This window comes from Caretta caretta, chromosome 23 (genome assembly GCF_965140235.1).
Source record: "Caretta caretta isolate rCarCar2 chromosome 23, rCarCar1.hap1, whole genome shotgun sequence".
NCBI lineage: Eukaryota > Metazoa > Chordata > Testudines > Cheloniidae > Caretta > Caretta caretta.
The window spans coordinates 11,805,604-11,822,196 of NC_134228.1; the positions used below are offsets into that span (position 1 = coordinate 11,805,604).

Below are 16,593 nucleotides of genomic sequence, written 5' to 3' on the forward strand. Positions count from 1 at the left end.
GCACGCACACACACACACACACACCTCCCCACACACACACACCTCCCCACACCCCTCTGCACACACACCCGCACACACACACACACACTCCCCACACACACACTCCCCCCATACCCCTCTGCACACACACCCGCACACACACACACACACTCCCCACATACCCTCCTGCACACACACCCGCATGCACACACACACCTGCGCACACACACACCCCTCACACACACCTCCCCCCACACACACCCCACATACCCCCTGCACACACACCTGCACGCACACACACACACACAGCTGCACATGCACACACACACACACACCCCACGTACCCCCTGAACACACACCCACATGCACACACACACACCCCTCCCCCCCACACCCCTCCCCCCACACACTCCCCACATACCCCCCTGCACACACAACCGCATGCACACACACACCTGCACACACACACACACCACTCCTCCACACACACACTCCACATATCCCCCTGCACGCACACACACACACACACACACCTCCCCACACACACACACCTCCCCACACCCCTCTGCACACACACCCGCACACACACACACATACTCCACACACACACACTCCCCCCATACCCCTCTGCACACACACCCGCACACACACACACACACTCCCCACATACCGCCCTGCACACACACACACACACACACCCCTCCCCCCCACACACTCCCCACATACCCCCCTGCACACACACCTCTCCCCCACACAGACACCCCACATACCGCCCTGCACACACACACACCCTCACACACACACCTCCCCCCACACTCCCCACATACCCTCCTGCACACACACCCGCACACACGGACACACACATCTGCACGCACACACACACACACACACCCGCACACACACTCCCTACATACCCCCCTGCACACACACCCGCACACACACACACACCTGCACACACACCCCTCCCCCACACACACCCCCACATACACCCCTGCATACACCCCCCCTCACACACACACACACAGCTGCACTCACACACACCTCCCCTCACACACCACCCACATACCCCCTGCACACACACCCGCACACACACACACACCTGTACACGCACACACCGCACATACCCCCCTGCACACACACACACCCCACATACCCCCTGAACACACACCCACATGCACACACACACACCTGCACACACACACACACCCCTCCCCCACACACACACCCCACATACCCCCCTGCATACACCCCCCCTCACACACACACACAGCTGCACGCACACACACCTCCCCTCACACACCACCCACATACCCCCTGCACACACACCCGCACACACACACACACCTGTACACGCACACACCGCACATACCCCCCTGCACACACACACCCCACATACCCCCTGAATACACACCCACATGCACACACACACACCTGCACACACACACACACCCCTCCCCCCACACACACCCCACATACCCCCCTGCATACACCCCACACACACACACACACAGCTGCACGCACACACACCTCCCCTCACACACACCCCACATACCCCCTGCACACACACCTGCACACACACACACCCCTCCTCCACACACACACCCCACATATCCCCCTGCACACACACACACACCCTCACACACATACACACACCTCCCCCCATGCACACACCCCACATACCCCCCTGCACACACACACACCTGCACTCACACGCATACACACACGCACACACGCACACCTCCCCCATACACACACACATACACCTCCCCACACACACTCATACACACCCACACACACACACTCATACACACACCTCCCCCGCATACACACATACCCCCACACACACACACCCTCACACACACACCCGCATGCACGCAAACACCCGCACACACCCCCTCACATACACACACCCCCTCACACACACACACAAGCACACACACCTGCATGCACACACACATACACACACCTCCTCCACACACACACACACACACACACACCCCACACATATACATAATCTCCCATACATACACACACACACACACCTCCCCCACACACATACACACACCCTCACACACCCCTGTGACGAAGTGGAACTGTTCTTAATGTTTCCTCTGAATAGTGTGGGGGTGCCTCAGTTTCCCCTAGGCAGTTCTTAAGTCTCTAGGGGGTGGGATATGGGTGTATGATCATTGCACAGCCCTAGAGGGCAGGTTTGTGTAGGGGGCTGGACACAGAGAATGGCCGACACCCTGTTTCCTGGCAACTGATGGCCTGGGCCCTTCCCCCCTGCAAGGTGAGAGCTGAAGGGTTGGAGAACAAAGGAATCAGGTGCCCTCCTGGCCCGGGACAGGGACAAAGCCCAGAGGAGGGGGTTGGGGGGCTGGAGGGAGTTTCAGTTTGGGGCTGGCTGGGACATGGAGTGAAGGGCAGACGTGGTTGTCTGGCTCACTGCCCCCCAAAATGGACCCAGCTGAGGGGTCCTGTTCTCTGCACCTACAAGCTCTGTGTTAGACCATGTTCCTGTCGTCTAATAATCCTCTGTTTTACTGGCTGGCTGAGAGTCACGTCTGACTGCGAAGTTGGGGGGCAGGACCCTCTGGCTTCCCCAGGGGCCCGCCTGGGCAGACTCGCTGTGGAAAGCGCACGGAGGGGCAGAGGAGGCTGAATGCTCCGAGGTCAGACCCAGGAAGGTGGAGCCGGGTGAGCTGTGTCCTGCAGACAGGCTGCTCACAGAAAGGCGACTACCCCAGAGTCCTGACTGGCTTCATGGGGAGCAGGTCCAGAGCATCGCCCGGGGACCCCGTGACAACCCTGACACACACACACATACCCCCCAACGTACACACACCTCCCCCCCACACACATACACACCCCCCCTCACACACACACACGGCCTTGGTGCCTATATTATTTTGAAGCCAGGTGTGGGGGTCACATTGGGGGCTGGGGCTGGTGCCCGGGGGGGCAGAGAAGCATGGGGGGGCAGGGGAAGAATTGCTGTGGTGCCAGATTCCTGCTGGCTGAGTCTGGCCCCCGCCCTCCCTGGTTCTCATCTCGGCCACGTCTCCGCCCCAGGCATCGGTCTCGGGGGGGCACCCCCCACCCCAGGGCTCCACCAGCTGTTCCCTCTCCCAACCATGCCAGGGCCCTGCCCGCCCCGCCCAGCAGGCCCCAGGGCATCTCCCCAGCTGCCGAGCGGGAATTACAGGGCCCCAGGTGCCCCCGCCACGGCCGCACCCCCAGGCAGCTGGAGCCGCATGTTCCTGGGCAGAGCTCCGTGCCCCCCCCACCCCCGGGGAGCCGTGCCCCCAGCCGGCCGGTGACTGCGCGGGTGGAAGCGGATGCCGATTAGAGCCCTGGGCAAATCAACCCCGGGGCAAATCACATTCCAGCCACCTGCCGTTTGGGTTGTTTGGGGTCTTTTCTGGCACCTGCAAAAACTCCCGGCTGGGGCCAGGCCAGGGGGAAGTTCCCCAGCTCCCGACAAGCAGCTCAGCGAGCCCAGGGAGACGTGGGGAGCGGAGAGGGGCTGTAATAACTCTGGACACCCCCCATCAAGCCCACCCCCAATCCCATGCCCCCAAGCACCATCTCTGTCCATCCTGCTAATTCAGCAGCATTGCACTGAACAGGGCAGGGGCCCTAGAGCTTGGGGGTAGATAGAGCCACACCCAAGGGCTGTGGTACACCCCTCTGTACACAAGCATGGGGGATGATAGGTGCTGCCCTATGGGAAGATGTGGCCGCTCTGGGGTGGGGCCTGGGGGACCCCTCGCCCGGCACTGGGATGCGACCACCTCTGGGGTGGGGCACAGGGGCTGGGTATGCGGGGACCCCTCGCCCGGCACTGGGATGCGACCACCTCTGGGGTGGGGCACAGGGGCTGGGTATGCGGGGACCCCTCGCCCGGCGCTGGGACGTGACCCTTCTCGCTCTCAGATGTCGGGTGAAGCCCCGACACAGTCAGACATGGGGCATATCTGGGGGCCTGGGTCTAGCTGGGCTCGGTGCCCCTTACCAGTGCTACACTGGGGGGAGGCACTGACTCAAAGGAGGGGGTTTCTCTGCCAGGTCCCCCCCCCCCAGGCCGCTGCCCCCTACGGCAGCAGCTGGATGAAAATTCAAGCACAACAAACCCTGATTCACAGGGAACGTCCTCTTGTTTATTAGATGGGACCGGGTGGGGGGGGGGGAATTGTTGGGGGGAGGCCTCCCCATCCTTCCTGCTGCTAACCAGGGTGGCTCAGCTTCTGGGAGGTGGGGGCAGGTAAAAAGAGGGAGCCCCTCCCTCACCATGCAACTATTGGGGGGACATGGGAGGCACCCCTCAAATCTGTCACTTCAGAGATCCCCCCAAAACCTGGAGAGCTCTACAATGCCCCCCAACAGGAGTGACACCCCAAAACCAGACTGTGCCCACCTCAGAAGGCCAGCCGCCCCCCACAAATGCGTGGTGGGAATCCCAAATCCAGGAGACACCCTACCTCTGACACCCCAAAATTTAAGGAGACACTCTCAAAATTCAAGGGGATATCCCAGATCAGGATATTTGATACCCCCAAATTTAAGGCAACACACTGAAATTCAAGAGGATTTTCCCCAGATCAACGTGGCATCCCCAAATTTTAGGAGTACCCCCAAACTCAAGAGGACCTCCCCAGATCAGGGTATCCTGGCAGTCTCCAAATGTCCCCCACCATCTGTCAGCTCAGCGCCCAGCATGCCCCATCAAGGTCTTCTTGCTGCATCCGCTTGTGGGGTGCCTGCCAGGTGGGGTCCCCCACTTCCCGCAGAGGGGGAGGGGTGGGGATGGGGGAGGAGCTTGCGGCTGGGGGAAGGGGGTTGCTGTGGTTACCACCCCTCTGGCACCACTCCGACAGGGTACCCCTGGGAGATGGGGGGCAGGTAGCCAGGGGGATCTGGGGCCCAGAGTGGGGCACTGTCCAAGCCCAGGGTGGGCAGGAGGTCCCAGGGCAGGGGACATTGGCTAGGCCCCAGGGAGCTGTGGGTAATTGGGGCCCAGCTGGGGGGCAGCCCTGGATCTTCTGGGCCGGTGATGGGGTCAAAGAGATCGCTGGGGTCAGGGGTCAGGGAGGCCACGCTCAGGCCCCAGCCAGGCCCTGGTTCTGGGGCCACAAAGGCCTCGGCCACTCCCAGGAAGGAGCTGGCAGCTGGGGCGGGAGGCTCTGGGTCTGGACACCGGGGTGCTGTGAGGGGCGCGGGGTCCCTTGGGACCTCCTGGGCCAGGATGGAGGAGGCCAGGCGGTGTGTCGAGGCTTCAATGTCAGCGAATCGCCTGGGGAGAGAAGAGAAGGGCTGTGAGCTTCCCCCAGCAGTGCCCTGAGGAGCTGTGAGCTTCCCCATAGCAGTACCCCTAGGGGCTGCAAGCTTCCCTGTAGCAGTACACCGAGGGGCTGTGAGTTTCCCCCAGCAGTGCCCCGAGAGCTGCGAGCTTCCCCGTAGCAGTAACCCAGTGGGCTGCGACCTTCCCCCAGCAGTGCCTGGAGGGGCTGCGAGCTTCCCCCAGCTTTGCCCAAGGGGCTGCGAGCTTTCCCCAGCAGTGCCCTGAGGGGCTGCAAGCTTCTCCCCGACAGTGCCCTGAGGGGCTGTGAGCTCTCCCCAGCAGTGCCCTGAGGGGCTGTGAGCTTCCCCCAGCAGTGCCTAGGGGGCTGCGAGCTCCCGAGGGCTCCCACCTGCTGATCTGGTTGTGCAGGAACCGGCGGTGGTTCACCCGCCGCTTGCTGGGGCGGCTCTTGTGGGGTCTCTGCAGCGTCCGCATCATGTGGGATGAGGCCACGGTGACGAAGGTGACGAGATCCCGGCCCCGCCCGTGGAGCACCACCTGCTGGGGGGGCAGGAAGCTCAGGGACAGGCTCCCGCCCTGCTGCATCCCAGCTCCTGGGGGACGGGGCTGCCAGGCAGAGCCCCCAGGCTGGGCGAGGCCGGCCCCAAACAGAGCCCTGCAGGAATAAATGACAACGGTTCTCAGCCCAGCAAGCGCGAGGCTCCAGAGAACCCCGGGGGAGGGGCTGCGGGTCGGGACTGAGGGGCACCGGCAGAGCTGGGGGGAGCCCAGGGCGGGGCTAGCAGGGGCTGCGGGTCGGGAGTGAGGGGCACCGGCAGAGCCGGGGGGAGCCCAGGGCGGGGCTAGCAGGGGGCTGCGGGTCGGGAGTGAGGGGCACTGGCAGGGCTGGGGGGAGCCCCGGGCTGGGATGGGGGGGGTCTCTGTCTCCCGATAGGGGTCAGCCCTGACCGCAAGGAGACAGCGCCTCCGGCTGGGGCCCCCAGGACACTTACTTGGTTCAGGGTCCAGGTGTGTGAAGAATCAGCCGCAATCACACACAGGGGGGAGGAGGCCTATCAGTTCTCCCTGGGGGCTGCCCCCTTCTCGCCTCCTGCCCCCCCAGCCCTGATGATTCAGCCAGCCCCGGCGCCGGCTCCGGTCTCCAGTGGGGGCCGAGCACCACTGAGAGAATCAAGAGGATGATCAAAGAGTCACTGGCAGAACCCCCCCGCTGCCCCACCCCTCTGAGCCCCTCCCTCCTGCCCCCCCTTCTATCCCCCCAAGTCCTGCTGGCACAAATGGGGCATGGGGCCTTAGCCCCCAGGGGGCACTGTCTGCGAGCTGCCCCAGGGCGGGGGGATTTCTGGCTTGGGGGAGCTGGGAGTACGGCACAGGGCCTTCCCCCTCTGGCCAAAATCCCTCACTGTGACAGTTGAGGGGCTGGGGGAACCCCCTTTGGCTCTAATAACAGGGGTGGCTTGATGGGCCCTCTCCCCTTGTCTGTCTCTTCCCCTTCCTGGACCCCCATCAACTCCTCCCCTCCTCCCCCATCCTCCCCATCATCTCCTGCCCCCCCTTTTGCTCCCCCCCGGCATCGTCCCCACACCAGGTGCCCAATTAGGGCATTCTTTCCCCTGGGATGCGGCCATGGCACTTAGCAGCAATTAGGGGCATCCGGGGACCATGGGGAGCCACGTGCCGGCAGCTCCGTGGAGACGGGCTCAATGGGGCGCTCAGGGGCAGGAATCCGGCTGCACAAAGGGGCCCCCCCCAGCTCCCCCCCTGCAGCCGGCACCCGGCCACGCGGAGCAGTTAGAGCAATTGCAGGGAATTGGAGACTTAAGTGCGAGGTCAAAGTGTGTCCAAAGCAGCCCACCCCCCCCCGTCCATCAGTGCCTGGGCCCATCTACCCCGGCGTCCTGCCCCTTCCCTGCCCCCCGCCCCCAGTATCAGACCCATAAGCCTCTCTTGCCTCCAGCAGAGGGCAGCAGACACCCCCACCCTCCCCCCACACACACACATCTGCTTCCCGGCAGTTGGCTAAGCCAACCCCGCCCTGGCAAACACTGCCCCCCCTTCCTGGCTGGGGGAGATCAAAGCTCACCCGCCCCCCTCCCTGGGCTCCCCTGCCCTTCACAAGCAGGCAGCAAAATAAACTCAGGTTGGGAACAATGTCGCCTCTCATGTTAGCAGGGCCCTGCGGGGTGTGTGCGCAGGCGGGGGATCGGGGGGGGGGGGGGGGGGGGGGGGGACCACAGCGACCAGGGCCCAGCAAAAATCCTCCAAGCAAGGAGGCCAGGATGCCTGAGTTCTCTGCCGGCTCTGAGAGGGGAGTGGGGTCTAGTGGTTAGAGCGGGGGGGGGGCGGGGGCTGGGAGCCAGGACTCCTGGGTTCTCTCCTGGCTCTGGGCAGGGAGTGGGATCTAGTGGTTAGAGCGGGGAGGCTGTGAGGAGGCACGAGGGTGTCAGGCTGGCTGGCCCCACGCTGGTCTTTGGTGGTTTATTTTTCCACCAGGCCAGAGCCAAGCCACCGCTGGCAGGGGGAGCGCTGGGGCTGGCCCCGGGAGGGAACCCCGCTGTCCCCCTGGCCCAGGCCACAGCCAAGATGGACGTGAGCCGTGCCCCAGGAATTGTGCGGCCCCGTGGCCGTCACGCCTTGGCAGCAGGGCGAACAGCGAGTGGGTGAGGGGAGAAGGAGAAGGGGAGGGAGCCGCAGCCCCAAGGCTGGGTCAGGGGGAACGAACTAGGGGGCGAAAGGAAGAGCCGAGTGATGGGTGGCTAGGTGCAGGGAGCAAAAAAGAGCTGAATTCAAGAGCAACCCAGAGAAGCGGGGGGGAGAAGAAAGGGGGCGGCAGCAGGGCACTGGAGGGGGGTGCCGTGGGGCACGGCAGGCAGCCAGCTGGAGCAGGCAACTCTGTGACCAGGTGAGGCCCATACAGCCCCATGGCAGGGAGGAGCCAGAAGCAGCGTCCCCAGCCAGCATGGATGAGCCGTGAGCCGTGCCAGGGTCTCCAAGCCAACCAGCTCCACCTGCTGGACCCCCACTCCCCTCCCAGAGCTGGGGAGAGAACCCAGGAGTCCTGGCTCCCAGCCCCCCTGCTCTAATTGCTAGACCCCACTCCCCCCCCAGAGCTGGGGAGAGAACCCAGGAGTCCTGGCTCCCCACCATCCGCCCGCTCTATTGCTCCATTCCCCACCCCACCCCCACCTTGCTTTAAATCTGCCTGTTGGGGGCTGGGGGCAGGTCAGGGGTTAGACAAACCCGGGAGGAACAGGCCTGTTTGCCTTTGGGGCGAGAGGGGATGTCCAAGCTGCCTGCTAAAGCCAATATTACAGCCTGGGGCAAACCGCCGCAGGGGACGTTCGTGCCCTGTCCCTGGGCACTCCCTGACTCGTCCGGCTGGGTAGCTCCCCACAGAGTGGGGGGCTCTGGGTTGACACCAGTGATGCCCGGGAGGACACTCGCTCCCGCCACAAGGAGGGTAATATGGGCGTGCACCCCGGGCACCGGAACAGGGGGCCATGGACCCCCCACCCACGTTTTAACTGCCGCAAGGGCAAGCGACAGGGGGAAGGGGCAGAGAGGAGCGAGTGGGAGGGTCCTCGGGGGCTGGGGGAGGGCGGCACGGTGTGGGGGCCTCCCACATTTATCGCACGTCCACCGCTCCTGACGTGCACAGCCAGATTCGCCATGCGCCGCTGTGACCGAGCTCAACTTCATTTAGCAGTGTAGACGTTCCATTAAACCGGAGCGGCTGCTTCATGCAGATGACTCTGCTCCTGGGGAAAGCCCATCGGGTTCGCTGAAGGGAGGGATTTACTCCCATACCCACAGGCGGCCCTCAGAGCTGGGCGCTCGGCCAGCAGCCACTGCTCACCGCACAAACGAAGCACTGAGGGGAGGCGGATGGGCGGGGCGGGGGGGCAGCAGGGGCTGGGGCATTTTCCCTGAGACTGGCCCTGGGCACTGGGGGAGGAGGGGGGCCTCTGGCTTGTTCCTCTCCCTGCAGTTTGGGTCATCTCTGCAGGTGAGTCACTGACATTTCGGCAGGAAGTTTTTCCAAGGCAAACACCCTGGATCCGGGCCCGGCCAGGTCCCCGTGCCCAGACGGCTGCCCCAGGGCGGCACTAAGGGGTACCATGCTCCAGGGAGCGGGGCGGGGGGCTCAGCAGGGGGCGCTTGGCTGCAGGGAGTGGGTCGGGGGCTCAGCAGGGGGCGCTGGGCTGCGGGGGGTCCAGGAGGGGGTGCTCTCCCCAGGCAGTCAGGGCCGGCCCCGATGCCCCACGGTGGCAATTTTCCAAGCCAACCAGAGATTTCCTGGCGCCAACGTTCCTTGGGTGCAAAGGGACCCAGCAATGGCCGTTTCTCAGCTGGCCCCTCGTTTTCCTTCCTTCACGTGGCACTTCGTCTGAGTCTCTGGCACTGTTTATTTCTCGCGCCCGCGGCTGGCGATGGGCCCGCTGAACCCAGCAGGGGTACACCCCCCCCAGCAGGGCCGCCTGACACTGGCTTGCTTTCTTGCCTTTCTCCTTGGGTTCTTTTTTCCTAGTTGGTTTATTCCCTCTTCCTCCCTCCCTCATGTTTCTTTCTTTCTTTCCCAACCCCACTGTCAAGCTGCCCGTCCCGCCCGCCCCGTGGCTGTAAGAACCAGGTCGCTCTCTGCAGATCAGACAGAAGCCAGGAGCATGCGCCCCCCCGCCGGGGGCCGGCCCGCCTCAGCCCCACATACCGACCTAGCAGGGTGCGTGGAATGCGGACAGAGCAGACGGCGCAGGCCAGACACACACACCCGCCTGCCAGCCGCACACGCACTCGCGCCAGCCAGGGCGCCGCCAGACGCCGACCCCGCTGGACCCCGGGCAGCAGGGGGCACAAAGCCAGCGACAGGGCGATCGGACCCCCCGGCCCTTCCTGCACGGCTTGCAGCGTCGGACGAGAGCGCACCGGACAAAGCCATGGACTGAGAAAGAGACGAGATTGATTGATTGGTGGATGGGGATAGATAGATAGAGATAGGGTGTGTGGGAGGTCAGACAGGGGGCTCTGGGGACAGACAGATGGACAGGAGGCTCTGGGGACAGACGGACAGACAAGGGGGGCTCTGGGAACAGACAGACAGGAGGGGTTCTGGGGACAGACGGGGCTCTGGGGGACGGACGGCTAGCCAGACAGCCTCTGCCGGCCGACTGACATCTCCTCTCCTCCTGTCGGTGGAAGCCCCTGGATCCAGCCCCGCATCCGGTCCCCCCAGCCATGGACCCCCCCTCCAACCTATCGTCCCCCTCCAACGGCTCGCTGGCGGGCGGGCTGCCGGGGGCGGCGGGGCTGAGCCTGCTGGGGGCGGCCGGGGTGGCGGGGAACCTGTACACTCTGGCGGTGGCGCGGGCCGGGGCCGTGCCCTCCCCGCTCCACATCCACATCGTCAACCTGGCGCTGGCCGACCTGCTCTACCTGGCCGGGGTGCCCTTCGTGGTCCACAACGGGCTGGCGAGGGACTGGCGCTTCGGCGAGGCCGGCTGCCGGGCCCTGCTCAGCCTGGACCTGCTCACCATGCACGCCAGCATCTTCCTGCTCACCCTGCTGAGCACCGAGCGGTGCCGGGCCGTGCGGCGCCCCTTCCGGGCCGCCCGCCGCCCCCCCGCCCGCCGCCGGGCCCTGGCCGGGGCCGCCTGGGCCGCCGCCTTCGCCCTGGCGCTGCCCATGATGCTGATGGTGCGGCAGGAGGAGCGGGCGGCAGGCGGCGGCCGGGTGCGGCGGCTCTGTGTGCCCACCTGGCACGAGGCCCAGTACAAAACCTACCTGACCGTGCTCTTCGGCACCAGCATGGTGGGGCCCGGGCTGGCGCTCGGGTACCTCTACGGGCGGCTGGCGTGGGCCTACTGGCTCTCGCAGACCCGGGGGGTGCTGGGCCCCCGGCGGGGGCCGAAGCAGCGGGTCTTCCTCCTCATTTTCCTCATCGTCGTGGCCTTCTGGGCCTGCTTCCTGCCCTTCTGGCTCTGGCAGCTAGTGCCCCTCTACAGCCCGGGCACAGCCGCCCGCCTGCCCGTGGCCACCGAGATCTACATCAACCACCTGGTCACCTGCCTGACCTACAGCAACAGCTGCGTCAACCCTTTCCTCTACACGCTGCTGACCCGCAGCTACCGCGACTACCGGCGGGCGCGCCGGGCCGGGCGCAGGGTGGCAATGCAGGCACAGGCCGTGGGGCGCTGAGCAGCCAGCAGACCTCCACCGGGCGCAGGTAGGGGGCAGTGGGGGAGAGGGGCACTGCTGGGGGAAGATCGCAGCACTGGGGAGAGGTGCCACAGGGAACTGCTGGGGGAAGATCACAGCATTGGAGAGAGATGCCATGAGGCACTGCTGGGGGAAGCTTGCAGTACTGGGGAGAGGTACCACAGGGCACAGCTCGCAGCATTTGGGAGAGGTGCCGTGGGGCACTGCTTGGGGGAAGCTCACAGTATTTGTGGGAGGTGCTGTGGGGCACTGCTGGGGGAAGCTCACATCATTTGTGGGAGATGCTGTGGAGCACTGCTGGGGGAAGATTGCAGCGCTGGGGAGTGGTGTTGCAGGGCACTGCTTGGGGAAGCTCACAGCATTGGAAGAGGTGCCGCGGGGCACTGCTGGGGGAAGATCACAGCACTGGGGAGAGGTGCCAAAGGGCACTGCTGGGGGAAGCTTGCAGTACTGGGGAGAGGTGCCACAGGGCACTGCTCGGCACAGCTCGCAGCATTTGGGAGAGGTGCCATGGGGCACTGCTTGGGGGAAGCTCACAGTATTTGTGGGAGGTGCTGTGGGGCACTGCTGTGGGAAGCTCACAGCATTTGTGGGAGGTGCTGTGGGGCACTGCTGGGGGAAGCTCACATCATTTGTGGGAGATGCTGTGGAGCACTGCTGGGGGAAGATCGCAGCGCTGGGGAGTGGTGTTGCAGGGCACTGCTTGGGGAAGCTCACAGCATTGGAAGAGGTGCCGCAGGGCACTGCTGGGGGAAGATCACAGCACTGGGGAGAGGTGCCAAAGGGCACTGCTGGGGGAAGCTTGCAGTACTGGGGAGAGGTGCCACAGGGCACTGCTCGGCACAGCTCGCAGCATTTGGGAAAGGTGCCATGGGGCACTGCTTGGGGGAAGCTCACAGCATTTGTGGGAGGTGCCATGGGACACTTCTGGGGAAAGATCACAGCGCTGGGGAGAGGTGCCCCAGGGCACTGCTTGGGGAACCTCGCAGCATTTGGGAGAGGTGCCATGAGGCACTGCTGGGGGAAGATCACAGCACTGGGGAGTGATGTCGCAGGGCACTGCTGGGGGAAGATCACAGCACTGGGGAGTGATGTCGCAGGGCACTGCTGGGGAAGATCACAGCATTGGAGAGAGGTGCTGTGGAGCACTGCTGGGGGAAGATCACAGTGCTGGGGACAGGTGCCATGGGGCATTGCTGGGGGAAGATCACAACACTGGGGAGTGATGTCGCAGGGCACTGCTGGGGGAAGCTCACATCATTTGTGGGAGATGCTGTGGAGCACTGCTGGGGGAAGATCGCAGCATTTCTGGAAGGTGCCACTGGGCACTGCTAGGGGAAGCTCGCAGCTGTGGAATCCCCATCTCTTCTCCAGCCCTGAACCAGGGGGACGGGCTGGCCTGGGGGGCAAGGAATGGGGCATGGGGGTTTCCCCTCTAGGGGACGCCGGCCCCCCTTAGCAGCCATGTTTCCCCCACACTGTCAGAGCTGGACCCTGGCTCTCGGGCAGGGGGAGCCGCCAGCGGTGGGGGGGCCCTCCCCATTGCCGTCAAACATGCGGCAGGCCCATAGCCCCCTTCTCTCTGCACCCCTAGGAGCAGCGCCCCCTGCAGCCTGGCCCTGGACACGGCCTCCCCCCCTCGCCAACCCCTGCAGCCCCCCTGTGAGGACGATGCATCCGCGCACAGCAACCCCTCCACCCCAGCCGGGACCAGAGGAAAAAGGAACAGCACCAGCGAGAAACAAGGCGCCAGGACTCCTGGGTTCTCCGCAGCCGGCTGCGCTGGGGGCAGGGCTAGGCTCCAGGACTCCTGGGTTCTCTCCCGGGCTCTGGGAGGTGTTGTACCCCCTGCGGTACCTTTGGGGCCCCCTGTATGAAATGGACATTTCGGGGGGTGCGTGTGGCTGGGTTTCTACACCGGGGGGAGTAACCAGACCCCCCCAGGCACTATCACAGCCAGGGGGCCATGCCCCCTCTGCCCAGCTCCAGCCACACACTGCCCGTGAGGGAGGTGGCACAAGCCGGCGCCACGTCTGCCCTTGGGGTCAGCAAAGAGAGAGGCCCCTGCCCCACCCTCCCCCGCCAGCCCCATCCTGGACCCGAGAGGGGCTGGGTGCGAGCCCCACGGTGCCCCAGGACTCCAGCAGCTTCTCCCTTGGCCTTGCCCCGCTAGTCCCCAGGGAAGAAACCACCTGCTCTCCTCCGGCCGGAGAGCAAAAGCCGGGCAATAGAGCAAGGGTTGGGGGCAGGGAGGGCGTATGGGCTACAGTGACAGGGGCCAGCAGGATGGAGCCAGGACTCCTGGCTTCTCTCCTGGGAGGGGAGTGGGATCTAGTGGTTAGAGCGGGGGGGGGGCTGGGATCCAGGACTCCTGGCTTCTCTCCTGGGAGGGGAGTGGGATCTAGTGGTTAGAGCGGGGGGGGGGCTGGGATCCAGGACTCCTGGCTTCTCTCCTGGGAGGGGAGTGGGATCTAGTGGTTAGAGCGGGGGGGGGGCTGGGATCCAGGACTCCTGGCTTCTCTCCTGGGAGGGGAGTGGGATCTAGTGGTTAGAGCGGGGGGGGGGGCTGGGATCCAGGACTCCTGGCTTCTCTCCTGGGAGGGGAGTGGGATCTAGTGGTTAGAGCGGGGGGGGGGGGCTGGGATCCAGGACTCCTGGCTTCTCTCCTGGGAGGGGAGTGGGATCTAGTGGTTAGAGCGGGGGGGGGGGGGCTGGGATCCAGGACTCCTGGCTTCTCTCCTGGGAGGGGAGTGGGATCTAGTGGTTAGAGCCAGGGTGGGGGGGAGGCTGAGAGCCAGGACTCCTGGGTTCTCTCCCCGGCTCCTCCCCTGCAGAAACACCCTGCGCTAAGATTGTAGCTTTTGTCTTTGCCTCCAGCGGCTGCAGTGGGGCCCACGCCGGGTGCCAAGGGTCCTAGCTGAACTCGGCTCCCCTGGAAACGCCGTGAGGGGCAGGCCCCAGCTTTTAACCCCACCACGCTCCAAGGTGGGGGTGTCAATAAACCACCCCCTTCTCTCCGCATCTCCTGCGTGTGTCTCGCTTGCCCGCCGCGCCTGGCCCCACCAGACAGCCACGCGTGGGGAAACTCGAGATGAACTTTAATAGAAGACACAAACGGGGCGGGGGAGGAGGGGGGGAACAAAAAGCAAACAGAACCCACCAAACCCCCCATGTCCTCCCCCAGCCAGCGCCCCGACCCAGCCCAACCCTACCCAGCCTGGCTAGGGGGTGAAAACACCCCCCGAAGTCCCCAAGGGTTTTTCCTACCCCCCCCCAGGCCACAAGCCAATCTTACAAGCCCCCCCCGTCCCAAATCACTGTGCAGAGAGAGAATAAAATGGGAGGGGGGGGCTAGGATGGGCAGGATCCAACCCGGGAGAGGTGGCGACCCCCACAGCCAAAGGCCAAGAGACACTAGGAAAAGGGGGCCGGGGGCAGGGGGGGTGACCCAGAGTTTGCTGAAGGGGGGGGGAGTGGAGGTGAGGGCTCAGCAAAGAGTTTCCATCTCTCCTGTGGCCGTTGGGGGCTCAGTAGGGGTCCCGGCCTGTGTTAGCCGTAACCCTACGGGGGCCCGCGTGTGTTTACTCTGAGATGCTGAGATGTGGGGAAACTCAGAGGTCCCGATCCTCAAAGGGGCAGAATGCGGGGCGAGATGGTCCTGGGGTCCGGGCTGAGGGACAGGGAGGGGGCAGGATACCGGGGTAGCTGGGCCCAGGGGTGGCTCCGGAGGGCGGGGGGGGAGGATATTGGGGTAGATGGGCCTGGGGACAACTCCAGAGGGCTGGGGGGGCAGGATACAAGGGTAGATAGGCCCGGCGGTGGCTCCGGAGGGTGGGGGAGGCGGGATACCGGGGTAGATGGGCCCGGAGGTGGCTCCGGAGGGTGGGGGAGGCGGGATACCAGGGTAGATGGGCCCAGCGGTGGCTCCGGAGGGTGGGGGAGGCGGGATACCGGGGTAGGTGGGCCCGGGGGTGGCTCTGGAGGGCAGGGGAGGCGGGATACCAGGGTAGATGGGCCCGGGGGTGGCTCTGGAGGGCGGGGGAGGCGGGATACCGGGGTAGATGGGCCCGGGGGTGGCTCTGGAGGGCAGGGAGGGGGTAGCTGGGCCCGGGGGGTAGCTCACTGGTGTAACCGTAACAGCTCTGTGCAGAGGCCTCAGCCCTGCAGAAACCCAACCCCCTGGAGGGGCAAAGTCGGGTCCCAGCTGCGGCTAAAGCCAATGAGACCCCAGGGTGCCCCTGAGGGCCAGGCCGGAGGCTGGGGCACCCCCGCGGGAGGAGCAGGACCCAGCAGCTGGGGGTGACACACACGCCATGTGAGGGGTCTCGCCGTCGAGCCCGGGACTGACTCTGAGGGGGAGTTCGGCCCCCTGGAGCCCATTAACCCTTCAGTGCCTGATACTTCCAGGGCGTAGGGTGTGGGGGGCACCCGCGGCCAGTCCCACCCCACAGGGGAGCACAACAGAGGGGAAGGGGGGAGGAATGTGCCCAGCCTGCCCCTCTAATCCTGGAGCTGAACAGACAGGGGGCAGGGGGGGTAACTGGGTCAGGGGGGTATCCCAGGCTGGGGGGAGGGTGCTGGGTCTGGGGGGGATCCCAGGTTGGGGTGCTGGGGATGGGGGCAGGGGATCCCAGTCCAGGGGGAGTGCTGGGTCGGGGGCGGGGGGAAGAGATACCAGTAGGGGGGACCATTGCTGTGCCCCCCGGCGCTAGGACCCTGGTGTGGGGCAGGGGGGTTATTTCATAGGAGATCCAGTTAGGGCTGCAGCCGCCCCCCCAGGTCCCCCCCTAAAGTGCTGGCTGATATGCGAGCAGACCCCAGCATGGGGGGCTGGGATGGGGCCCAAGGCGCAGTGCTGAGCCTGGCTTCGTCGCTGTGCCAGTAGGCCCCATCTACACACCCCCAGTCCCGGGGCCCCTCACGGGGCGGGGGGCTCGGCCGGGGGGGGCTGCGGCTGGTGGTCGGGGTCCGGGGTCCCTGCGTCGGGCCCGTCGGCCTCATCGTCTGAGACGCCCTCCAGCCGGAAGACCTGACGCACCGTGCGGGTGGTGAATGTCAGGGGGGTGCGCCTGGGGGGGAAAGAGGGGTCAGTATGG

The 16,593-nt window shown here is 65.1% G+C and overlaps 3 protein-coding genes across 16 annotated transcripts in view; 1 reads left to right on the forward strand and 2 right to left on the reverse strand.

Annotated features, from left to right (window-relative positions):
* Window positions 1–4,120: 4,120 nt before the first annotated feature.
* Window positions 4,121–5,927, reverse strand: C23H19orf85 (chromosome 23 C19orf85 homolog). Its single transcript, XM_048832661.2, has 2 exons — window positions 5,673–5,927; window positions 4,121–5,275 (listed from the first exon to the last, which is right to left on the reverse strand). Exons 1-2 carry the CDS (start codon window positions 5,867–5,869, stop codon window positions 4,831–4,833), a joined length of 642 nt encoding a protein of 213 aa, XP_048688618.1. The 5' UTR covers window positions 5,870–5,927; the 3' UTR covers window positions 4,121–4,830.
* A 4,505-nt stretch (window positions 5,928–10,432) lies between these two features.
* On the forward strand, window positions 10,433–13,807 carry LOC125627965 (urotensin-2 receptor-like). The gene is made up of 2 exons (XM_048832625.2): window positions 10,433–11,504; window positions 13,092–13,807. The coding sequence occupies exon 1, from the start codon at window positions 10,517–10,519 to the stop codon at window positions 11,474–11,476; it is 960 nt and encodes a 319-aa protein (XP_048688582.1). The 5' UTR covers window positions 10,433–10,516; the 3' UTR covers window positions 11,477–11,504; window positions 13,092–13,807.
* A 771-nt stretch (window positions 13,808–14,578) lies between these two features.
* The window catches only part of LOC125627924 (myosin-14), a 54,981-nt gene continuing 52,966 nt past the window's right edge, over window positions 14,579–16,593 (reverse strand). For all 14 annotated transcript variants that reach the window (XM_075122379.1, XM_075122375.1, XM_075122373.1 and 11 more), the window contains one exon: window positions 14,579–16,566. In XM_075122379.1, the coding sequence (XP_074978480.1) occupies window positions 16,416–16,566 (151 nt within the window). In that variant the 3' untranslated portion in view covers window positions 14,579–16,415. The remainder of the gene's footprint in view (window positions 16,567–16,593) is intronic.